At 41.3% G+C, this 25,399-nt stretch overlaps 2 protein-coding genes across 11 annotated transcripts in view; one reads left to right on the top strand and one right to left on the bottom strand.

The window, feature by feature from the left end:
• The first annotated feature begins 421 nt into the window (after positions 1 to 421).
• On the top strand, positions 422 to 19,179 carry LOC143019319 (uncharacterized). Its single transcript, XM_076174958.1, has 7 exons — positions 422 to 1,780; positions 1,909 to 3,267; positions 3,383 to 3,706; positions 4,687 to 5,070; positions 15,531 to 15,660; positions 17,808 to 17,987; positions 19,097 to 19,179. The coding sequence occupies exons 1-7, from the start codon at positions 422 to 424 to the stop codon at positions 19,177 to 19,179; spliced, it is 3,819 nt and encodes a 1,272-aa protein (XP_076031073.1).
• Positions 17,661 to 25,399, bottom strand: part of enc (R3H domain containing protein encore) — a 609,003-nt gene continuing 601,264 nt past the window's right edge. For all 10 annotated transcript variants that reach the window (XM_076175155.1, XM_076175157.1, XM_076175152.1 and 7 more), the window contains one exon: positions 17,661 to 22,468. In XM_076175155.1, the coding sequence (XP_076031270.1) occupies positions 22,155 to 22,468 (314 nt within the window). In that variant the 3' untranslated portion in view covers positions 17,661 to 22,154. The remainder of the gene's footprint in view (positions 22,469 to 25,399) is intronic.

Below are 25,399 nucleotides of genomic sequence, written 5' to 3' on the forward strand. Positions count from 1 at the left end.
AACTCCTTTATTGTTGCCCTCAGATATTAAGGACGGGACAATAAGAGAGCTCTACGAAGGTAAAACCGTTCTCTCTAAAAGATTTTTGAAACACATCGCTGGTTTCAATTTAGTATTTTCTTTCACATCTTTTGCGACTTCGAGTAAGCTGGAGAACGCAGGGGAAAAGGCACTGTGTTACAAAATTCAGGGACGAGTGTACCACAGACTAGGCTAATTGAAGCCCGGGTTGCTAAAAAAGGGGTCTTTGACTGGGAAAGACGTGCATTTTGATCATGACAGTAATTCTGAGAAAAACCTGTTTTGGAGGAAGAATAATTCTTTCTTGGATCTTTATTTCTACCACGAGAAAGATCAGCAGATTAAACTTCGCACTCTGGCGGTTCAATATTTTTCAAAGTCAGGAAATGGCAAGGGGAAAATGAACGAAACGGAGAAGAGACGAGCTAGGGAGGAAAAGGTTCTTTCAGAGAACGAGAAGATTATCACACACTTTTACGAATACATGGCAAAACATAACGCGTGTCTGTCTGGGATGTTGAAAGAGCTAGAGACGGCTAAACAGCTCATGGAAGCTCACGTCAAGAAATATGGCAAATTACCCCAGGTGTCTATTACGTTGAAAGCCGCTGAGAATATAACAACCCGCGAACATAAAGGAGTCTACCACCTTCCCACTTCTTCTTCGCAGGTGGGAGCCATCGTTAATTTGGGTCCCTCAAGAGACCCATTGGAAATAGTGATAGGTTCCCCAAAGGAAGATTCAAAATTTAGTCTCAGACTTATGAGTCACACCAACTTCTTCTACGATGTTTTTCAGTATCCTCTCCTGTTTCCCAATGGAGACGTCGGTCATTCTTGCACTCTGAAAAAGCAACGCAAAGCAGACATCTGTTGTTCAAAACATGTTCCTGCAACATACAGTAGGCTAAGCCCTTGCATGTACTACGCCTCTCTTTACATGGAAAGAGAAGGTGTTTTCAATTATGTGACTAAAGGGGCCCGTCTTTTCCAACAATTTGTTGTGGATAATTACGTGAAAGTTGAGTCTGACAGGTTGTCTTTCATCGAACACAATCAACAGGAGTTGCGGAAAGAGCGCGCTGATATTCTTATAGGGGACGGGGATAACCAAAAGGCGGGTCAACGGGTGATTATCCCTGCTTCATTTGTTGGGGGCCCAAGATACATGAAAGCGCGGCAGCAAGACGCCTTGGCTTTTGTGTCGTCTTACGGGTCTCCAGACTTTTTTATCACCTTTACAATGAATCCTCATTGGGAAGAGTTGAAACAAGCCGCGGAGGCTGTCGGTTGTGACATCTCCCGGATGTATGACCGCCCTGACTTTGTTAGTCGGATTTTCAAGTTGAAAGTGGACAGCCTGATGGACGATCTGACGATTAAAAACGTGTTTGGGCGCGTTAAGGCACACCTACTGAGTGTTGAGTGGCAGAAAAGAGGTCTCCCTCATGTTCATATCCTTCTTTGGATGGAACGCCACGTTACTGCCGATTTCGTCTTTAGGGTGATATCAGCTGAGATACCTGACAAAAATAAAGAGCCGCGCTTATATGAGATTGTGACAACGAACATGATACACGGCCCCTGTAGAGGCTTTGACGAGTCCCAACTATGTTGTCAAGGAAAGTACGGTTCCACATCATTGTGTGGAAAGGGTTTTCCGAAAGTGTGCAGGGGCGACATGTACTTTGGGAACAACGGGTACCCTCTGTATCGAAGGACAGCAGTAGGTGAAGGGGGCCACTCTTTCGAGAAACAAGTAAAGGGAGAGAAAATCAAAGTTGACAATTCATGGGTTGTCCCCTACAGCCCGTACCTATGTTTAAAGTATAACACGCACATAAATGTTGAGTGCTCAAATTCTATAAAGTGGCCTACGTTACAAAGTACGTCAACAAAGGATGTGACCGCATTCTGTTTTCGAAAACGAAAGAAGGGGAAAATGTTAATGAAGTGAGAAAATTCCAGGAGGCACGATTCGTCAATGCGAATGAGGCGTCGTGGAAGATTTTCAAATTTGCGATTCACAGAAGTCACCCCCCTGTGGCAACTCTTGACTTGCATCTAGAAGGAGAGAACGCGGTATTTTTCAAGGAGAACGCGTCTAAGGAGGAGATCGATAGAAAAACTTCTAAAGACACTCATTTGACAGCTTTCTTCAAACTGTGTGCGCGAAACGAATTTGCAGCAGGCCTATATTGTAATCAGCTTCCCAACCACTTTGTTTTTAATAACACTAGCAGTGTCTGGGAAGAAAGAAAGACGGCAGCATCTTCTCTAGGAAGGATACGTGCTGTCACAAATAAAACTGTCGAGCTCTTCTATTTGAGACTACTTTTAACACACGTAAAGGGGCCTACGTCTTACGAGGATCTTCGGACATTTGAAGGGGTGATCTACCCCACTTACAGAGAAGCCGTTAAAGCGATGGGACTCCTAAACGACAAAGAAACTTGGAAGAAAACTATATTGGAAATCATCAACCACACTAATGACCGCAATCAGTTGCGAGCTACTTATGCGAGCATGCTGGTGTTTTCGGAATTAGAGGACCAGTCAGGTATCTGGGAAGAGACCAAAGATTTGTTCGCCAGTGACTTCCTGCAGCGCCAAAAAGCGACGGAATACAACGATGAAATTTACCTTGACGCTCTAGACGATATCCGGGAACATGTGTGGAACTGCGGAGGGGGCTCTATCACCCAATATGGGCTACCACTTTCAAGATGTGGCGAGAAAACATCAAACATCATACGCCGAGAAAAGGCCTATAACAAAGAGAAGTTGACAGAAGAGGTGAAGGAGAAGTCTCTTCTTCTGAACAGCAAACAGAGACTCTGTTACGATACTGTGCTATTTCGCATCGAGAACGCCCAAAAGTACAGGCACAATGGGATATTCCTGGATGCTCCAGGTGGGACGGGAAAGTCTTTCGTGCTCAACATTTTACTGGATACTGTTCGTTCTCAGGGAAAAATTGCCTTGGCTGTCGCTTCATCGGGTATCGCCTCTACTGTTTTGCATGGAGGAAGAACTGCACATAACATGTTCAAGATCCCGTTAATGGATTACAACGAAGTGTGCGCCTGTAGCATCAAGAAAAACTCAGAGTTGGCGAAGCTTCTATCAATGACGTCTCTAATAGTCTGGGATGAAGTTGTGATGGCAAACAAGAACACGTTAGCTACTCTTGATGTTTCCCTTCGGGACATTTTGGGCGTTCCAGGAAGGTTTATGGGGGGGATAGTATGTCTGTGCGGGAGATTTTCGTCAAATCCTCCCAGTTATAAGAGGGGGAGGAATGAATGATGAGCTCGAATACTGTACAAAGTCCGGTTATTTCTGGGACGACCTTTTAAAGTTGGAACTAACACGTAACGTGAGACTCAAGGCAGATGACGCAAAGAACAAGATATTTGCGAAAAATCTATTGGCTCTGGGGAGAGGGGAGAGTGGACCCGTAAAACTTCCCGTGAAGTTTGGGATTGTCGTTGAGACCCGTAAAGAGTTAGTGGACAAAGTCTATGATAATTTAAAGGAAAATCACCTGAATGCTTCATATTTCGAGAAGAGGGCTATCATGTCCCCCACAAACGATGATGTCGACAGGATAAACTTGATGGTCTACGATAAGTCTGAAGAACCAGAGAAAGTGTACATGAGTGTTGACACTGCAATGGAAGAAGTAACGGACATTCAGTTTCGCCACCCCTTGTCACCACTGTCACCACCACTGTCGGTCCTCGATCATTACACTTATATTTGACTTGTAATACCACTCATCTCGAGGCCCCTTGCCTTCGTTACGTGAGTTTCACTAATTATTCAAGTTCCTCTTAAGCAGTAGGCCCAATGCCTTGTATTTCCTGTAGTCTCACTATTTTCTAATTTCCATAGGCCCCGTGCCTAGTTCTCTCGTCCTTTTGGTGAATTTTCTTTCTTCTTTCACTGTAATTTCACCGTCTTGTTACACTCATGATCTCTTTTCTCGTCTCCCTACATCGTCTCTCTAGATCCCCGTATCCTACGCTAAGCTACCTTCGTCTGACGTCACTAATTTTTCTAATCCAATCTCCTATGAATTCTCAAATAAATGTCACTCCTTATGGGCGTGACTTTGAATTCATGCACCAATAGTTTTTTCCTCCTTCTCCACCTTGCACCAATCCGGAAATCCATTGCAATGCCACTAGCAATATCGTTTACCTCAGCATTAGTCAAACGAAGCTAACCTGCGCTTACAGAGTTTTGATTACATAATCGATTATAAAACAGTCACCACCGTCGGTGTGTTTACATAGACATAACGTCGCCCTCGAGCAGGCGTCGAGTCTGAATTATTGAGTCATCATTCTAATGCCCTACTGTTTCCCAAGCTCATTTCCATTCGTACAACTACCGGCCTCTTACATTCAGACATCGGTTTTCAATGCCATAGCGAGCCCCTCTCTCCCTCTTCACATGTTGAGACTGAAAGTAGGAAGTGTCATCATGGTTATGAGGAATATATGCCCTCCCAAGTTGTGTAATGGGTCCAGAGTAATAGTGACTAATCTTAAAAAAAATATCATAGTCGGAAAGATCTTAGGCGGTACACACAGGGGTGAACAGGTTTTACTCCCGAGAATTACTCTAGAGTCTACTGATACCACTATACCATTCAAGCGGAAACAATTCCCTGTTAAGCTTAGTTATGCGATGACTATAAACAAATCTCAGGGGCAGACATTTGATAGGTGTGGAATATTGCTTGATTCTGCACAGTGCTTTGCCCACGGACAACTTTATGTCGCCTGCTCAAGAGTTACAAGCTGGAATTCTCTCATCATATACACAGGTTGGGAAAAAGTGAACGACGATTTCAGGATGAAACTACCACGCAATTGCGTGTATAAAGAACTTTTCGTTGAGAGTCTTTCAGAAGAAGATAAACCTCCTGAAGCGGTCGTAGTTTCTGACGACCAAGAAGTTGCTTTGGCCGAAGAAGAGCCTGACCAAAGCATTGTAGAGATACCCAAAGAAGTGTACACGATCTCAGAAGATGAAGCCGTAGATATGTTGCTGCCCGCGTCGTACGATTTGTGCTACGAAAGAGAAGAAGAGGTCGACCCTGCCTCCAGTTTCTCTATCTCTATCAAGGAGGAGTTGGAAGAGAAAATAGAGGAAGTTTACCAAAAAATAGAAGAGGTCAAAAAGATGCTAAAAGAGAACAGAGATACAACCACTGAGAGCAACAAGAGGTGCAGCGACGACGACGAGGGAGAATCTTCTACTAAGAAGTAGTGCCGGCGGCTTTAAGTTGAAGAAGAAGTTAAAGATGACTAATAAAACACAAATGTATAGCAAGAGGGCGTAGCCCTAGGGCGCGAAGCTCCCGGGAGCGAAGCGAGCAGCGCCGCAGGACAAGCACCCACGGTGTCGTCGTCGTCGTCGTCGTCGTCGTCTTCGTCGTCGTCGTCGTCGTCATCGTCATCATCATCATCATCATCATCATCATCATCATCATCATCATCATCATCATCAGTAGAAACCTCTTTAAAAACAGTGAAATGAAAGTAACAAAAGAGGAGGAAAGACATCTTGGCACTGTGATCGGCTCTGGATCATTTAAGAAGTAATATATCGAAAAAAAAGTTATCGAATGGGTGGCGGAAGTTAGGCCACTAGCCAACTTTGCAAAGACCGAACCCTAGGCAGCATATGCTGCCACTTCGCTTGCGGGCGCCGCAGGCCAAGCACCCACGGCGTAGCCGTGGCTGGCGCAGCCAGGTGCTTGTCTAGACCTAAAAAAAGCTTTTGACAAAGTACCACATAAGAAGTTGCTTAAGAAATTAGAAACTGAAGGAGGAATACAGGGCAAACTGCTTAAATGGATGGAAGACTTTTTGCAAGAAAGAAAAATGAGAGTAGTGATAAGAGACAAACACTCAAAATGGGATGATGTAAGAAGCGGTGTTCCACAAGGAACAGTTCTAGCCCCAATAATGTTTGCTATATATATTAATGATATGGATGAAGAAATTGAAAGTTATATGAGCTTCTTTGCAGATGATGCAAAACTATTAAAAAAAAAGTGAACACGGAAGAAGATTGTGAGTCACTATAGAGTGATCTAAATAAAGTATGGAAATGGAGTAGGAAGTGGGAGATGGAGTTCAACACTAAAAAGTGTATAATGGAATTTGGAAAAAGCAAAAACAGAATAACAGGATCATATAAATTGGGAGAAGGAATAAAAAAAAAGTAGAAAATGAGAAGGACCTGGGAGTCATTGTTATGAATAATATGTCACCTGAGAAACGTATAAATAAGATTTTTGGAGAAACTTATAATTTAATAAGAACAATCAAAGTGGCATTTACATACCTGGATGAAGAAATGGTGAAGAAAATTCTAATCACTCTGATAAGACCAAGATTGGAATATGCAGCAACGATGTGGTCACCAAGTACAAAAAAAAATGTATAAAGAAACTTGAAAGAATACAAAGAGCAATTACAAAATTGGCACCAACACTCTCAAAACTATCATATGAAGAGAGACTAGCAAAACTTGAACTACGGACACTAGAGCAAAGAAGAGAGAGAGGAGATTTGATAGCTATTTACAGAATCATGAAAGGCATAGAAATTATTGATACACAGAATCTGATAAAATGGGATGATAGAAATACAAGAGGGCACGGAAAGAAAATCAAGAAAGACAGCTATAGAAGAGATGTGAAAAAGAACAGCTTTCCTCACCATAGACAGTTGGAACAAGTTAGATGAGAAAGTGGTGTGTGCAAAAACAATACATGAATTTAAAAATAGTTTAGATAAAATGAGATATGAAGACGGGACACCACGAGCATAGCTCCCCTTCCCGTAAAATACAACTAGGTAAATACACACATGTTGCAACAAATTACTGCACGTTGCTGTTCGTTTGCAATTCACGATTGTGCTGCCTATAATTCACTTACAATAATATATATACTGTATGTGTGTGTGTGTACACTAGGGAATTTTTAGGTACGTATCATTTTTATAATCCGCTCTGGCAACACTGTTACACCAACGCTCACTCGCTCAATTTAACGGAAAATTCAATTTAGCGGACTGGACCTTGGCTGAATTAGTTCGTTAAATCGGGCTTCTACTGTATATATGTATGTATATATATATATGTATATATATGTATATATATATATATATATATACAGTCGAACCTCGAAAGCCCGGACTAATTGGGGGGAAGGGAGGTCCGGTCATGCCAAAAGTCCGGTCATCGAAAATGTCGCCCTAACACCCATATATTTTCGTAGCGGTATACATATAGGTAATGTATGATATGGCATAGAAACGCATAAGAATAATACTCTAACACTGTAATAATAACAATACTGTAATAATATGATAATACTAATAATTCTGTAACTGTAATACATGCATGTAAATGTACTGTACATACAGTGTACTGTACTGTATTTTTTTATTACGTACACTGTAAATATCGGAAGGTATGCACGCGGGACAGTGGTGGCGGCCAGGCTTGCCGCGTTTTCTACACTGCCGTGTAGAATGGGAGTGTTGCCATACCGGGGCATACATTTTTCTTGGGAGTGTGCAGACTTTCATAGCAAGATATACTTGTCAAACTTTGACAAAATGTTGGTTCGTTTTTTTCTTTTTTCTTGAATGTATATAATTAAGCCCCCCATGCCCTAACATATTCAGTAAGATATAAAAATTATCTTTTATATTATTATCGCTAAAATAAAGCTGAAACTTTAGCGTAGATTTTTTTTTCTACACCGTAAAAACGTATCTTTTGGGGTATGATATTTTATAAGTAACACAATTACCAATAAAAGTCATATTTTGATGTACCATTTATTATTTGATAACTAGTTCTATGATTTTTAAACAAAAGTTTGAGTTTTTTAATGTTTTTAACAGCCAGCTGATATGTAGAAAAAAATCCTCATGTCCTTGTGCAGTTGCCACATGCCGCTATTTTACTACGTTTTGGTACGAAATTCTACGAAACGGCAGCCCTGGTGCGAAAAGAAAGCTAAAACTTTAGCGTAATTTTTTTTTCTACACCGTAAAAACGTATCTTCTGGGGTATAATATTTTATGAGTAACACAATTACCAATAAAAGTCATATTTCGATGTACCATTTATTTTTTGATATTTAGTTCTATGATTTTTAAACAAAAGTTTGAGTTTTTGAATGTTTTTAACAGCCAGCTATGTAGAAAAAATTTCCTCATGTCCTTGTGCAGTTGCCACATGCCGCCATTTTACTACGTTTTGGTACAAAATTCTACGAAACGGTAGCCCTGGTGGCGACTTAACTGGGCCGGGTTTGAGTACACGTGTATGGCCATCGCTGCCACCTATCGGACAAATGGAGAACTTTGCTTGAAAAGTCCGCCCTTTGTTCATTTCGACCGGTCATACGAGGGTCCGGGCTTTCGAGGTTCAACTGTATATATATATATATATATATACAGTGAGTCCTCCTTATATGGTAATTCTTTATCTGGTAAATTACTGTACCTTTGTATTCTCAACATTGTCATACTTTTGCCCCCAAGATTGATTGTCTGGTTCAAGGTGTCTTGGAGATTAAACAGTGGAAAATATCTTTTGGATTTTAAAAGCCCTCACACTTACCAAAAAATTATGAGGTAGAGACAAGCTTCAGCATAAGCTTGATAATACTTTATTTTTCTATGATTTTTCCTGGAGACCTGGATCTTTTCCTGGGGTGGAAAGGTTGTAGGTGTTGGGGCAATTAAAGGGAGTTGATGGGGGTTGTATAGGAGGTTCTTGCAGTTTAGATTGGGAGGAGGTTAAGGGAAAAGTTGGGGTATCTAGTGACACAGGTGAGGGGATGTGAGGACTTCTTGTATCATGTGGGTGGGCTTTTTTATATAGTTGTTTAGGTAAAACTATTAAGTGGAGGGGGGTCTCTCTAATGGACTGTAATACTTCCATATATGTGATTCCTAGTCTGGCTATCCTGGATTTTACTTGTCTCCAGCCTTCTCTGAAACTGATGCATACCAAGTCAGTGAGACTGAGAACTTCCTTTTGAAATTGGTATATTGAGAAGTTTGAGGATGATACAAGGCAATATTGGTTGTACATACATAAATCAAGGTTTTTTTTACCCTTTACAAGGGATGAGGAAGCAAAGAAAGGTGTAGAAGAGAAGCAGGCATTCATAGATTGGCTACAAATTAGGATGAGGGAATCATATGAGAGGTACAAAGTAAGGAGAAGGGAAGTTAAGCATAAGATAAAGGAAGCAAAGAGGAGAGCAGATGTGAAATTGGGTAAGAGTATGACAGAAAATTTTGAAAGTAATAAAAATATGTTTTGGAAGGAAATTAAAAGAGAAAGAAGAGGTGAATCAAATAGAGAAGAAAAGGTAAAAGGTGCAGATGGAGAGATGATATTGGAAGAGATGGCAGTGAGAGGAAGGTCGGCAGAGTATTTTAGGGAGTTGCTAAATGTGAAGGAGGATAGGAAGGGAAAGGTAGTTGCAGTGGGAAGTGCTAAGAAAATGAGTGAGGAAAATGGAGGAGAAATAGGGAAGGATGAAGTGAAAGCAGCTGTTAAGATGATGAGAGCAGGTAAGGCACCTGGGTTGGATGGATGCCATGCAGAATGTTTGAAGAAAGGAGGTACAGTAATGGTGGACTGGCTGGTGAGGTTATTCAATGTTTGTTTAAGAGAGGGTAGGACTGGAGGAGTGCCTGTATAGTTCAACTTTAAAAGGGAAAGGGGGACAAGTGTGAAAGTAGTAGTTTCAGAGGGATCAGCTTGTTGAGTGTAGTTGGGAAGGCTTATGGGCGTCTTGATTGAGAGGATTGGGAGAGGAACAGAGGGAGTGGTTAGTGAGGAACAGTGTGGGTTTAGGACAGGTAGAGGTTGTGTATATCAGATTTTTGTGGTGGGACAGATGTGTGAGAAAGCTATAGGAAAAGTTAAGGATATTTTTTGGACTTAAGGATCTGGAAGGGGCTTATGACAGGGTAGACAGGAGGGCACTGTGGGAGGTACTGCAGATATGTGGGATGGGAGGAGAGCTGTTAGGAACAGTCAAGAGTTTTTGCGAGAGTGGTAGAGCTTGTGTTGGGATTTGAAATGGAGTGAGTGAGTGGTTTGAGGTAAAGGTGGGACTTCATCAGGGATGTGTTGTGTTGCCCTGGCTGTTCAATCTTTACATGGGTGGGGTGGTGTGAGAGGTGAATGCAGGGGTGGTGGGTCAGGGGTTGGAGATGATTAAAGAGAGAGGTGGGAGGTGGGCCAGTTGTTGTTTGCTGACAACATTGCGCTTGTAGCAGGATCAGAGCAGGGATTGAGGAAGTTAGTGACAGAGTTTGAGAGGGTATGTGAAGGAAGGAAGCTGAAGATAAATGTGGGCAAAAGTAAGGTGATGAGATGTACAAGGGGAGAGAGTGACAGTAGGCTGGAAGTGAGCATTAAGGGTGAAAGATTGGAGGAAGTGGATGGTTTTAGATACTTGGGTGTGAATGTGGCAGGGAAGGGGGTGGAGGTAGAATGTAGATTGAGAAAAGCGAGTAAATACCTTGGTGGATTAAAAAGTGTAATGAGAAATAGACATCTGGGAATGGATGCTGAGAGGAGGTTGTATGAAGGAGTGATTGTGTCAACAGCACTGTACGGGGCAGAAATATGGAACATGAAAGAGGAAGAGAGAAGGAGTTAGAATGTGTTTGAGATGAAATGCCTGAGAAGTATGATAGGGGTTACTAGGCTAGATAGAGTGAGAAATGAGAAGGTGAGGAGAACAGGGGTGGAAAGGGAGCTGGGAGATAGGGTTGATGAAAGAGTATTAGGATGGTTTGGAAACATGGAAAGAATGAGTGAAGAAAGATTAGTAAAAGAAGTGTGGAAGGCAGAGGTGAAAGGAGTGAATATGAGGGGGCATCCTAGGATGAGATGGATGGATAGGGTGAAAGGGGCATTACAAAAGAGAGGAATGTCTGTGGAGGAAGGACAGGAGAAGACAGAAGATAGGGGTGAATGGAGAGGGGTTGTGTATAGATGATGCTGTGATGCATGAAGTGGAATGGGTGGGGGATGGGGGGTGAGGAAATATGTATGAGAAAAAATTTGACACAGCCGAAAGGGATTTCTCACAGTCTTCTCCTTTTCTGCATAAGGGGACAGAGAGGGGGGTCGCCAAATTTATGAAGCGGCCTTGCTGTGGATGTGCTGCGTCTTGCAACACTGCTTCTGACCCAGGGCAGTGAACAGGATGCAGGGATGACCCGTCATCCAGGAGGTGCCAAGATAAGAGGGAGGGAGGAGGGTGGAGGGGAGTGGAATATATAGGAAATGGAATGGGTGGGAGTGGTTTCTATGCCTTTTTCTTTTTGGCTACCCCCCGTGTAGGGGGAAAAAGCCTTTGGTATATGTATGTACAAGGGAGGTAGCCTAGGTCAAAGGCATAAGTCTGCTCCCACCCATTTCATCCCCATATACTCCACTCTTATTCACCGATCCTCCCTCCTTATTTTCTTGGCTCCACCTGGATGATGGGTTATTCTTGCATCTTGCCCATTGCCCTGGGTCAGAAGCAATGCAGCAAGACACAGCACATCCACAGCAGGGCCACTTTATTAAATTGGCAACCTGCCCCTCTCTGTCCTGTTATGTAGAGAGAAGACGGGGAGAAATCCCTTCAGGCTGCATCAAAATGTCATTCATACATACTCCCTCACCCCCCATCCCCCACCCACTCCCTTCCATGCATCACACCACCATCCATACACAACCAATCTCCACTCACTCCTATCTTGTCCTCTCCCTCCTGTGCTCAACAGACATCCCCCCTTCTTTCCAGTGCCCCTTTTACCCCATCCCATCCATCTATCTCATCCTTGGTTGCCCCCTCATGTTCACTCCTCCATCTCTGCCCTCCACACCTCTTTTACTACTCTTTCTTCATTCTTTCTCTTCATGTGTCCAAACCATCCTAATACTCTTTCATCAACCCTATCTCTCGACTCCCTTTCCATCCCCGTTCTTCTTCTCATCTCTTTTCTACCATACTTCTCAGGTATTTCATCTCGAAGAGATTTAAACTCTTCCTCTCGTATGTTCCATGTTTCTGCCCCATACTGTGCTGTCAGCACAATTACCCTTTCATACAGTCTCCTCTTAGCATCCATTCCCAAATGTCTATTTCTCATTACACTTTTTAATCCCCCAAGGCATTTACTTGTTTCTCTCAATCTACATTCTACCTCCACCTCCACTCCTCCCTTTCCTGCCATATTTGCACCCAAAGTAGCTAAAGCTATTGACTTCTTCCAGTCTCTCTTCCTTAATACTCACTTCCATTTTGCTACCATCCTCTCCCCTTGTACATCTCATCACTTTGCTTTTACCCACATTTATCGTCAACTTCCTTTTTTGCTCACCTTCCCAAACTCCATAACTTCATTAATCCCTCCTCTGATCCTGCTACAAGTGCAGTGTCACCAGCAAACAACTGATGTATCTCCCATGTTTCTCCATTTCCTTTAACCATCTCCAATTCCTGTGCATTTACCTTTCACACCATACCATCCATGTATAAATTGAACAGCCATGGCAACACAACACATCCCTGGTGAAGTCCCACCTTTACCTCAAACTACTCACTCTCTCCATTTCTAATTCTAACAAGGCTACTACTCTCATAAAAACTGCTCATAACAGTTTTCCTCCTCTCCTATATATCTGCAATACCTCCCACAATGCCTTCCTGTCTACCTTGTCATAAGCCTTTTCCAAATTCATAGAGGCCCAAAAAAAAATCCTTACTTTTTCGTAATGCTTTCTCACAGGTCTGCCTTACCACAAAAATCTGATCCACACAACCCCTACCTGTCCAAACCTACACTGTTCCTCTCCTAATCCTCTCAATCAGAACCCTCCCATAAGCCTTCTCAACTGCACTCAACAAACTGATCCCTCTGAAAGTACTTCACTCACACTTGTCCCCTTATCCCTTGTAAAGCAGAATTAAACAGGCACTCCTGCACTCTACCCTCTTTTAGAGAAACATTAAATAACCTCACCAGCCAGTCCACCCTCTTTTTTTTTAAGACACTGCATGACATCCATCTAACACAGGTACCTTTCTTGTCCTCATCATTTTAACAAGTTTCACCTCATCTTTTCTTATTTCTCCTCCATTTTCCTCATTCATCAGTCATTTTCTTTCCATTTCCCACTGCAACTATCCCTCCCTATCCTCCTCCACATTTAGCAACTCTGCCCATCTTCCTTTTACTGTCATCTCTCCATCTGTACCTTTTACCTTTTCTTCTCTACTTGATTTGCCTCCCCTTTCTCTCTTAATTTCCTTCCAAAGCATCTTTTTATTAACTTTAAAAAATTTCTGTCATACTCTAAACTCATTACACATGTGCATTCCTCTTTTCCTCCTTTATTTTATGCTTTACTTCTCTTTTCTTTGTACCTCTCATATGATTCTCTCAATATATTATATTAATTGTAATTTATACATTTGGCTGGGTTTGAGCATCAGGTACCTATAACTTTCTGTTAGTGACATAGAAACAGTTTCACAGTGATACAATACATACATACATACATATACCAAGGCTTTTTCCCCCTTCCAAGGGAGGTAGCCAAAAAGGGAAAGGCATAAAAACACTCCCACCCATTTCATCCCTAAATACACTCCACACCCCTCCCACCCTTCCTCTCATCTGAGCACCTCCTGGATGACGGGTCATCCCTGCACCCTGCCCACCGTCCTGGGTCAGAAGCAGTGTCGCAAGACACAGTACATCCACAGCAAGGCCGCTTCATTTAATCGGCGACCCCCCCTCTCCGTCCCCCTTGCATATAAGGCGAGGACGGGGAGAAATCCCTTTGGGCTGCGTCAAAATTTACTCACACATACTACCCCACCCCCCTGCCCATTCCTCCTCATGCAGTCACAACATCATCCATATACAACCATTCTCCACTCACCTCTGTCTTCCGTCCTCTCCCTTCCTTCCTCAACAGACATTCCCCTCTTCCCCAAAGCCCCCTTCACCCCATCCATCCACCTCATTCTAGGACGTCCCCTCATGTTCACTCCCTCCACATCTGCCTTCCATACCTCTTTTACTAGTCTTTCTTCACTCATTCTTTCCATGTGTCCAAACCATCCTAATATTCTTTCATCAACCCTATCTCCCAAATCCTTTTTCACCCCTGTTCTCCTCCTCACCTCCTCATTTCTCACTCTATCCAGCCTAGTAACCCCCACCATACTTCTCAGACACCTCATCTCAAACACATTCAAACTCCTTCTCTCTTCTTCTCTTATGTTCCACGTTTCTGCCCCATACAGTGCTGTTGGCACAATCACTCCTTCATACAGTCTCCTCTTCGCATCCATTCCCAAATGTCTATTCCTCATTACACTCTTTAAACCACCAAGGCATTTACTCGCTTCTCTCAATCTACATTCTACCTCCACCTTTTCCTGCTACACTTGCACCCAAGTATCTAAAACTATCCACTTCCTCCAGTCGCTCTCCCTTAATGTTCACTTCCAGTCTACTGCCACTTTCACCCCTTGTACATCTCATCACCTTACTTTTACCCACATTTATCTTTAGCTTTCTTCTATCACATACTCTCCCAAACTCTGCCACCAGCTTCCTCAATCCCTCCTCTGACCCTGCCACAAGCGCAGTGTCGTCCGCAAACAACAACTGGCTCACCTCCCACTTTTCTCCATTTTCTTTAACCAGTCCAAAATTTCTTCCTGGAGAGATCTGTGGTAGGTTCTGAGGATCATTGCCAACCACTGTAGGGCTCTAGGTTTTCCACTTAGTGAAAGTCAAGGCAACTATTCATTGATTGATTCTTTGTGGTATTGTAAAGATGAAATGTGGACTACTCTCATTCCGGTGTTACATGTTCTATGTGGTGGTGTTTGGATTGGGGTGTCTGCCATGGTTGTTATGGCTTTGACTTTGTTATACAGAATTCTTTGTTCTAGTTCTGTTGCTAGGGTTTCCCCTTGGGGCCATATATCATGGGGTTCTCAATTTGTCTTGAAATTCATTCCCTTGTCTTTCCTTTTCAAACTTGACTCCAGTACACTGCCATCCCATCTGATTATTATACTTTTGCCCACATTTACTTTCAGCTTTCTCATTTCACATGCCCTCCCAAACTCTGCCACTAGCTGCTTCAGTCCCTCTGACTCAGCTATGAGAACAGTGTCATCTGCAAACAATAACTAGTTCACCTCTCTCTTCCAATCTCCTTTATGAGTGAGGTAGCCAGTCAAGGCATGGACCCACTCCCATCCATCCCATTCCCATCTTTCACCCATTTCCTTCTTATCTTTGCTCTTTTGTTGATTACATCTTCCACCTCACTTACCATTAAACATATTAGTAGATAAGCTGTTGTGGCTTCAGTACTCTGGGACAAAGAACAAATATCTTCATTACTTGTTTCAGTTACACATACAGTGTGATGAAGGAATACACACTGACAAACTGCCTGTGTCTGTAAAAGAAGTAGAGTTGAATACATCACTGTTGATGCACACACTTAAATCTCCCATGGCACTTGAATTTGTGGGAAAATGTATTGACCAGTTTTCTTGGCAGACATTTTTCATAATATCCATTCAAATTCTATACTCCATTTCACATTTTCAAAAGTTTCAACACACCATTGGCATTAAATGCAGAGAAATTAGTAACCAAGAACAAATCTTTGAAGTACCAAATATTATTGTATTACCTATTCACTTCATGTAGAGGACCTTGTGATTGAGAGTCAAGTAAAGAATTATAACATCTTTATTGCACGATGTGTTCACCCTGATGGGCATACGAGTAGATCAAGTGTGTACACATATGGAGATGCAATAAAAAAGACGGGAAAGTGTAAACACGTGCGTCTGTAGGGAAAAAGGGCAGGACAGGAGAGGTCAAGGAAAAACGGGCCGGGATAAGGTATTTGGAAGGTATAAATAATTTTTTTTTTCTTTTTTATCACGCATATTGGATTCAAAACCTGTTCAACACGTACGGAATCCTAAAGTAACATGTGAAAACAAGCACAGGAAACTTAGGAGAGTGAATAACATTTGTCAAATGTATACCCATACACTTGAGACTGGCTACCTGATGAGCTACCACCCAAATGTAAGTTCGCACATTTGAGACTCTTTCTTTCCTTGAACTACTGCCCAAATCAACAATAGTAAGTCAACAAGAGATAATCATTAGGTACGCGATGAGAAGTGCCACCCTGGCCACGTTTATCATTGTTTTATCATCGTTGACCTTCTGGCAACCCGACCTCATTGCGGGTAACACACAACACAATCATACGTAACCGTTGAAGAGGAGAAGGGAAGACCATCAAACATAACAGTAGATAAGCTGCCACTTCAATACTCTGGCAAAGAGCTGCTGTCCTCACTACTAATGTCTCCCTATGAACATAGTTACATACTTCATAGATTTTGTTCTGGTTAATGCCAGACAATTTATTCAGACAATGGCAGACCTCAACTGTAGGTGTTCTCACTTCACAGACTAACTTTCATCTTTGTGTACCACTTAACTGAGGAAAAATACCCAGTGATAATCACAACAAAATCTTTATGTATGCCACTATTGTGATAAGGCTAGGGGTATCAACCTGGTTATAGTACATGTACTTGTTCTTGTGGAGTGTGTTTATCAATGCTGAAGACTTCAATGTTGAATGTTTATGTGTGAGTATGTGAGTTACTGCTGTATGGATTCTTATGAACTTGTACACATCCATCCAAAGATATGTTTGGATGGGTGTGGGGTGGGTGTATACTTTGACTTGGCCACCCATTTGTAAGGGGGAAAAGGCCCTTTGGTGTATATATATATATATATATATATATATATATATATATATATATATATATATATATATATATATATATATATATATATATATATATATGTGTGTGTGTGTATGTGTGTGTATTATGTATCTACATATCTCAAGTGTAAATATACATGTCTGTGTATTTCCATGCAAGGTGATTGCAAGTTGTTAAGTGTGGATCTAATGTCTTAGGTGTTAACGAGAGTAACATGTAATATTTTGTGGTGTGTCATGAGGTATGTCAACATAATGTCATACATTTTATGAGAAACACATTATGGAGTGAATACAGGTATGTATGTAAATACCAGTGACATTTGAATACTTTGTACAGGTTAGATTCCCTCATTAAAAGTGATGTTCATTAAGCAGCTTTACAGGACAGCACCATAGTCAGTTGAACTCTCTCAAAGTAATACCTACTTGGATTTCCACTTCACATTTCATAAAATGATCAGATTCGTCATGATTAACAAAAATAAGGTCTCCATAATTTTGTCAAACATTAACCAATCACAACATTTTGAAATTTTTGCAAAGCTCCCATTAGACAACTACCTTCCAGTCCTCCCCTTTGGCCAATCTGCTCAAAAGGAATCTTCCAACAATACATATGTCTCCTTCAGCGGACATTTTCAGAATCTAGAGCATGGTCCAGTGCAATTTTTTTTTCCTTCTTTTTTTCATTATTATTATTATTATTATTATTATTATTTTTTTTTTTTTTTTTTTTTTTTTTTTTTTTTATCAGAATAGCCAGTAGAAGTTATAATGGAAGTGTTGCCTTTGATTTTTATTATTCATTCACAACTTCTCTTAAATATAGCTCTTTTAAAATTTCTACTACCCACAAGGTTCTTTGAAGATCCTCTCTTTTGATTTTAAACTAAAATTCCATAGATTTATAGAATGCAAGCTGACACAACTCTCATCTTTACATCTGGATGACTCCTGTTGGCCAAAGGTGAGCAAGAAGGGTTCACTGGACACGTGGCATTGGTTAAGGCTTGCTTTATTTGGAGAAAATATGAACTGTGTGCACTTGAGGTCATAGCAGAGACCCTCATAGCGAAGGTCCTCAGAGTGAAGACCCAGAAGAGCCTCTTTTCCACAGGAACCAAACAACACTGCATTGTCAAGGCCCCTTAGCAAAGGTCAGTTAAGGCAAGAATATGAAAAAACAAGAATGATTACACCAAGAAATGCACAAACTATCATTTTACGTGCTCAAAGGACTTGAAAGAAACACTGCCAAGATAAATCTATAAACTTGACTAATCCTTTGCAAATCATTTAAATTCTTTGAAAAAATATATTGACTTGCTTAGCAAATAACTCCTTGCTTTTGGCACAATCCAAGCTCACCCCTTGCTAACTCTGGCAGTCTTTTTCTTGATCTCTCCTTTTCCCTGTCCTTGCTTTCTTTCCTTGTTTTTTTTGTTTTTTCTTGTCTTCACCACATTGAAATTTCTGTTCCTTCCATTAGTGTTTTCCTTTGCTCCTTCTTGGTAATCTTTGCAAATCAATCATTATAAAATGAGATTTTGTATATTCACTGCATGTCTACCATAAATTTAATCAGTACTTCTTCACATAAAAACTCTGGTAAACCCCTATACCATATCTTGTTGAAAGATCTGGTATCTACCACATCTTTCAGCAAGTCCTTTTCTTAACCCCTTTAGTACCTGGGTAGTCTGTACATATAGTGTTGTGGCAAACCACAGATGACTTGATAACCCATGCCACTTGCCAATGAATGCCCTTTACAGAGTTTTTCCACCTCTGTTGTACCCTCAAACTTATTCTTTGCCACTTATAAGATACTACCTCTTCCTTTTCTGATCTCCCTGTGATGGTGGTGATTGAAGGGGGGGGAGTATACCAACTCTGTGTGTTGTAGAAGGCAACTAATAGGATGGAGTGAAAAGACTTAGGATCCTCCACTCTGTATTTTTTCTCCTGTAAAGAGTCAAGGCATAAGAGAGTGTGAGAGGACAACTAGAATACTAGTAATTGGGTCACTGAATATGCATAGATAGATGTAGTATGGACGAAAACAAAAAGGATAATGCATTTGTAAGAAGAACGATGTGCAAGACATGTTGTGGAGACATAATGTCATGTTCTCAAATAACCATAGATGTCTATGGACGTCTTCCTATGTCACAGCCAAAACCACATGTGAAAGTGCCCATAGACACCTGTGGTTATTTGGGAGCATGATGTCATGTCTCCACAAAACACAGTGAAAAGTCAATACATACTTAGTGTTGAGTGAAAAGAAAATGAAAGGAAAATGTAAGTTGGAGCTTGGGAGTGTGGTAGGTAGGGTATCTAGAGTGATGAGAGGGTGAGGGAGGGAAAGAATGGTACTGTTGGAAATGATGTGTACTGCAAGTGTGTGGTGGACTGGAAAGAAGTGTCATCAAAGATGAAGAGGGCAAAGGTGAGACTGGGATACGAGATAGGGATATTTGTTGGTGCACTTAACTGAAAGCAAACATAGGCAATGGTAAGGTCTTGAGATGTACAAGGATTGATAATAGTTGCAGGTGGGAGATGAGTTTATTGAGGAGAGGCTGGAAGAAATGGAGATCTCTAAGTATCTGGGGTCACATGTGGTAATGAATAGAGGAGTGGAGGTGAATTATAGTGGAAGAGAAGCAAGTAAATATCTAGGTGGAATGAAAAAGTCATGAGAAATAGGTAGCTGGGAATGAGCACTATGAGAACACAGTATAAAGGAGTGATTGTACCCTTGGTACATAATGGAACACAAACTTTGAATTTGAAGGAGGCAAAAAGGAAGATCTTACACATGTTTGAGAACTATGACAGGTGTTATGAAGACTTTTATAGTGAAAAATATGGAGGTGAGGTAGGAAGTGGGGATGCAGAGACCTGTCAGATAGGGTAGATCAGAATTATGAGATGATTTGGACATGGAAAGAATGAGCGAAGAAAGACTACCATGAAACAAGTGGAAAGCAGAGGTGAATGAAGTGAACTTGAGAGGAAGACTAAGAATGAGGTGGATGGGTAGGGTGAAGGATGCAAGAGGAATGTCTGTTGAGTAAGAAAGATTGAAAATTATAATGAATGAAGTGGGGGGGGGAGACTGCCATATAATGAAGTGATTGGGGGTAAACTAGCTCTGGCTGTTTGGTTCTGCTATGGCAGGACATTTTACTGCAATGCCTTTGACCAAAGTAGTGTGGCAAAGGACAAAGATGACCTTACATCCAAGGGGTGTTTAATTAGGAGCACCACAAGGGTTTTGGATGGGTGTAGGGTGGGTGCAAGCTTTGACTCTCCCACCCCACTTTGAAGGGGTGAAAAGGCCTTTTGGTATGTGTATGTAAATACAGGGCACCCTGATATTATTAAGGTAAGTATTCATTTCCTTCCCCACTCATGGGATCACTCATAAATTCTTTGTCTTTCCACAATTCCCATAAGCATTTTAAGAACAGGTAGAATGCAGTTTAGTGTTGAACAGTCACTCTAGAGCCACACTAGCATGGCAGAACATTATTATAAAAAGGTAATGTCTAGACAAATCATTATTCAGATAACCTGGTGATGACTTCAGTGAGCTTGTATATTAGACACTTCATATCCTCTCTACACAAGAACTTTACTCAGTCCTCATAAGCCTAACTGTCCAGCAAAAGACTAAGTATCTGGCACATATCCCAGTAAGCCTAATTGACCAGCACCTCCCCTGAAGCCTTATACTCAAGTACCTTTGCCCTGGTGTGTGGGTGTTGGCTGCGCTGCACTGCAAGTGTGGTCTGGTTAGCCGCTTGCTTGCTGGCTAAGCTATGACTAGAATGCGAGATCATCAACAGAACTGTTCTGATGAAGCACAGACTCTTCAGCAGAGTTGCCTAGACTGTGGCACAATAACAACAACAACGAATTCCGTACAAATAAACTTTAAGTCAGATAACAAAAAGCAAGTTGATTTTTTTAACAAAAAAAAATTACATAACTTTTAAAAGTATTCCCCAGTAGAGAAAATATGCCAACACAATGTCCTTAGTTATACTGAATACTAACACACAGTACTAGTCCACTCAGTACAAGTAACTTACACAGTATATAAATGTATACTGTACACATTACATATATGTACATTATACACAATATACCAATGTATACAGTACATAGCAAACTGTAGTACAGTCCCTAATTCATCAACCAAAAGTGACATGGCGAGATTCTCCAAAAGTAAATTGGCTGACTATTGACTGACTAGCAACTGTTCACCTCTAAATCTTCTTACAATCCATTTTCTAAGCTTCAATCATTTAGAATGCACCATATTTGCTTATATTATCTTTCCAGATACATATTTAGTTACCGCTTTATTTTCTTGCAGACTGAATTGTTCCCTTCAAGATTTTTGTCTATACAGAGTTAAAGTACTTTTGTACCCTTTAAACTTTCTGTAATTCAGTGTTTTCACCTTCATTCATCATTTCTACATCTTATTTTTTTCCCCAGTTTCCTTCTCAATTCTTGTACACTCACTTCCCGTTAAATTTCTTGTGACAACTACTACACATTTTGGTTTATCAACATTGTCACAATTTAAATTTTTCTTTCATGTTTATTCATTACACTTTGTATCCTCATATTAGAAACTATGGAAGCTTATGCATACTGACGTTTCCTTATTTCCTTATTGTGCACTGCTATAATCTCAAATTTCACATCCACCATATTAGATCAAAACCACACTGTATGGCACAAGTGTGATTTAGTTTCTCTTCTGTGTGTGTCTCAGGACCAAACTACCTTAGTAAACTGCTAAGTTCTTATGAGAAGGCTACCAAGAGTAGGTCCTTCAGAGTAACCCATGACCCTATGAGCCATTCTTCAGTTAATCACACTTTCTCCACAAGTCTAGTAATTCCAAATGAATGAAAGGATGCAATGACTGTCGTAACAATGGCTTCAGTCCATTCTTATGCAAAAATTCATAATTAAATATTTCAAAGGTCTCAAGAAAATAGAAGATTCACATTCACTGGAATTCCGTGGCATTTGACCAAAGGAAGATGTTGATTATCCGATGAAGGGATCCTAGAAAACAACCCCAATGATGCTGCAGCCGACTGTGGCACAAACGTGTAGTCTGCCATACTATGCTGCCACCTATGCATGGCTGCACGTGGACATGGGACTATATATCACTCAGTGGGGTTGGATTGGTCATGGTCCAGGGACGGCTGGGCTGTGATGCTCTCAGCACTTCTCATGGAAGATGACCGGGACTTCTGTCGTCTCACTTTGGGAGGGCGGGAAAGGCTGAAGGGGGCCAGTCCACTGCTGGATGATGCCAAGCTGCTGTTGCTATTTGGATGGCGAGGTCGGGGAAAGAGAAGGGGACCAGCACGCACAGCTGAGGCAGCTGCTGCTGCTGCTGCTGCAGCAGCTGCTCCACTACCAACTGTCATAGCTGTACCACCTAAACCTCCAGCACCTCCAAATATTCTCACATCACCTGTAAGAGTACAATAAAAAGTCAAAAAGGACAATAGGGGGATAATGGGTTGCAAAAATGGGCAGGACCATTACATGCTGGTACCTGCCATTGGTCAGGAATAAAGTGTTCAAAAGAAAGGATTAAGTGAAGGGAGATTGTGAATGGACAAAGGGATGACATGACCCAGTGGAATGTTTTTCTCATCTACTTCATAAATTATTTTAAGTGGATGAGGAGAGTCTCCATATGATGAAGCAGTGGGGTAAATGAGCTCTAGGTGTTGGGCCCTGCTTGGAAGAGCTGTTCCTCACTGCACTGCAAGCAATGTGATGGGGGAACAGGGATGACTATTCTAGAGATTTTGTTATTACTCCATCCATATATTTTCTCAATGCAGTCAAATTGACCACAATATTCTTCCTGAATGCAATCACACTGACCACAATATATTAGATAAGAAATCACACTCCTGGGATGGGAAGGGAACTAATTAGGGGTAATACAAAATTGTGCCATTGGTCAGCTTGAAACAACTGCACTTAAGAGGGAGCTCCCTGAACAGATTATAAACCCATGGTGACAATACACATGTCTTCCTCAAACATCTTCCTATCCCTGTTTGCCACTCTTGCGATGAAATTTCTTCTTCCCACCCCATACTCTTTTGACCTCCCATTCTCTCTTCCTATTTATTTCATCATATACCTTTTCCTCATCTACAAAACAGTGACAAAATAAGTTTCCTCAGAGACCTCAGCTAGTCCAGTCTGCTCTGAGACCTAGCTAGTGAACTCAGTCTGCTCCGAGACCTCAGCTAGTGAACTTGTTTTGCTGCCAAGACACCAGCTAGCAAATACCTCTTATCAAGATTATTTCTTCCTGAAGTTTATATCTTCGAATAGTAACAAGTGATTGTGTTGTGTTCTTGTAATTGAATACATATAGCATTATACAGTTACAGGTATAAGATGAAGTGTAGTGTTCTAGTAATTTAGAATCAAAACAGTAGTCTGTTCCTGTACTCCAAAGGTAGGAGTAATAGTATAAGGTAAGCAGAGTAAGCTTCATGTATTTAGTTTATTTAGTGATCTCTTTTGTTTCTTTTGTTGATTTATATTTTCTCTTTGCCGGTTGTATTGCCGAAGGAGAAAAATGGCTTGTGAAGGTTGTGTGAACCTGGAGCATCTCAAGATGTGTGAGGAGGAACTATGTCTTCTCAAGAGTGCACTCTGTGAGAGGAGTGAATCCTCCCCACAACCCAAAGAGTGTTCCACCTCTTCCACTTCTGCTACTGCCATGAGCAGGTAGCTCTCCATGGGGTCCCGTTTGTCAAGCCTGGGTTTGGTGGGCAGGTGCCCTGCAGAGCAACCGCTAGCTCTAGTCAGTCATTTTGCTCTGCTGGAAGATGAGGTGGCTGAAAATCAGGAGTTCTTGGTGGTGGGGGACTCCATGGTGCAAGGATTTGACGACATCCTGCAGCGGAAAACTAAACGACATTCCAAGCTTGTATGTCAACCTGGCCATAGGATTGCCGATTGTACCCAGACCATCAGGGAGCAAAGGCAGACAAACATGGTTACAAATGTTCATAAGTGCAGTAACGATGTGGGTAGGGTGAGATCAGAGGAACTTGTTCAGAATTACAAGGTCCTCCTTCAGGAGATGAAGGAGCATAGGAGCCGTCACATAGTCTGCAGGATCCTTCTGAGGATCTACACTGGCTTGTGTTGGAACAGTATAGCCATAGGGATCAATGAGAGGATATCAGAATTGTGCATCCAACTGGGATACCACTTTCTTGATCCTTGGTATCTCTTTTCCAGGTGTCATCACCTTTATGCTTCTCATGGGATCCACCTTACTTGCAGAGATAAAGATGTTTGTACAAACCTCATTGTGGGAGTTTGTAATGAACTAGTTCCTTTTTTGGGGTAGAAACTCAAAGAGAAGGTGAAATAGAGTGTAATGGGGATACCATAGTAGGATGAAGCAATAATGTCAGTGTAGGACAAAATATAATTTCAAGATATAATGTTGGTAGAGGACAAAATATTACATTAGGATGTAATGTCAATGAAGGACAAAATATCAGGATGGGATGTAAAGATAGTTGAGAACAAAATATCATGGTAGGATATAATGTCAGTGGAGGACAGAATATAATTTTAGGAAGTGATGCTAGACAGAATGTCAATGAACAATGGGTGGCTGGTGTGGGATGTGGTGACAGAGGGGGCAAGGTGTACATGAGAGACTGGATGACTGTGATGGGGCAAATGTCCATGAGATACTGAATGTCAATGAGGGACCAAATGTAAATATAGAGCAAGATGTCAATAAAGAACAAAAATATAATGTAAGGCATCATGTTTAACCTCTTCACTCCGGGGCACATCGCACATCTGGCAGCATTAGCTGCCCGACGTGCGATGTTGCGTCATAATAATCGCATTATAAAAGATAAAGTCAGTGCTCAATCGTTCGTTCCCTTTCACCCATGAATTTTGATAACCATAGAAAATATGATGAAGCCAGTTTAGAGAGAATGGAGGTTACGTAGGTATGACTACAATAAATATAATCAAGATGCAGACGTCGGCATCATCGCGTACCCACTTGCTCCTCATGCCGCCTACGTAGGCGTCACCGTATGGAAGTGGTTAAACTCAAAATGAATCAAAAACAAATAATCGCAAGTTTCTTTAAAACATGTACTTTAATGCTCACAGTATTGGGAACAAATTCCAAGAAATCCAGGCATATGTCAAAAGCAAAAATCTTAATATGATAGGAATAACCGAGACATAGTTAAATGGTGGAGAGTTTGAAGTTGAATTTAATATTGTGGGGTTTAAACACTTTCATCAGGATAGAAACCACAAGAAAGGTGGGGGTGCTCTGTTGTACATTAAAAGCAATGTCCATGCCTGGGTTTTAGAGAAAGTGAAA

This window comes from Oratosquilla oratoria, chromosome 37, assembly GCF_046742065.1.
Source record: "Oratosquilla oratoria isolate Oo_2021 chromosome 37, ASM4674206v1, whole genome shotgun sequence".
NCBI lineage: Eukaryota > Metazoa > Arthropoda > Malacostraca > Stomatopoda > Squillidae > Oratosquilla > Oratosquilla oratoria.

Excerpts from the sequence above, each read along its gene's own strand:
- LOC143019319 (XM_076174958.1), top strand. The coding sequence starts at position 422 with ATGAACGAAACGGAGAAGAGACGAGCTAGGGAGGAAAAGGTTCTTTCA. Across the intron at positions 3,268-3,382 it reads GAAGGTTTATGGGGGGGATA|TTGGAACTAACACGTAACGT; the intron begins GTATGTCTGTGC and ends GACCTTTTAAAG. Across the intron at positions 3,707-4,686 it reads TTGACACTGCAATGGAAGAA|CGGAAACAATTCCCTGTTAA; the intron begins GTAACGGACATT and ends ATACCATTCAAG.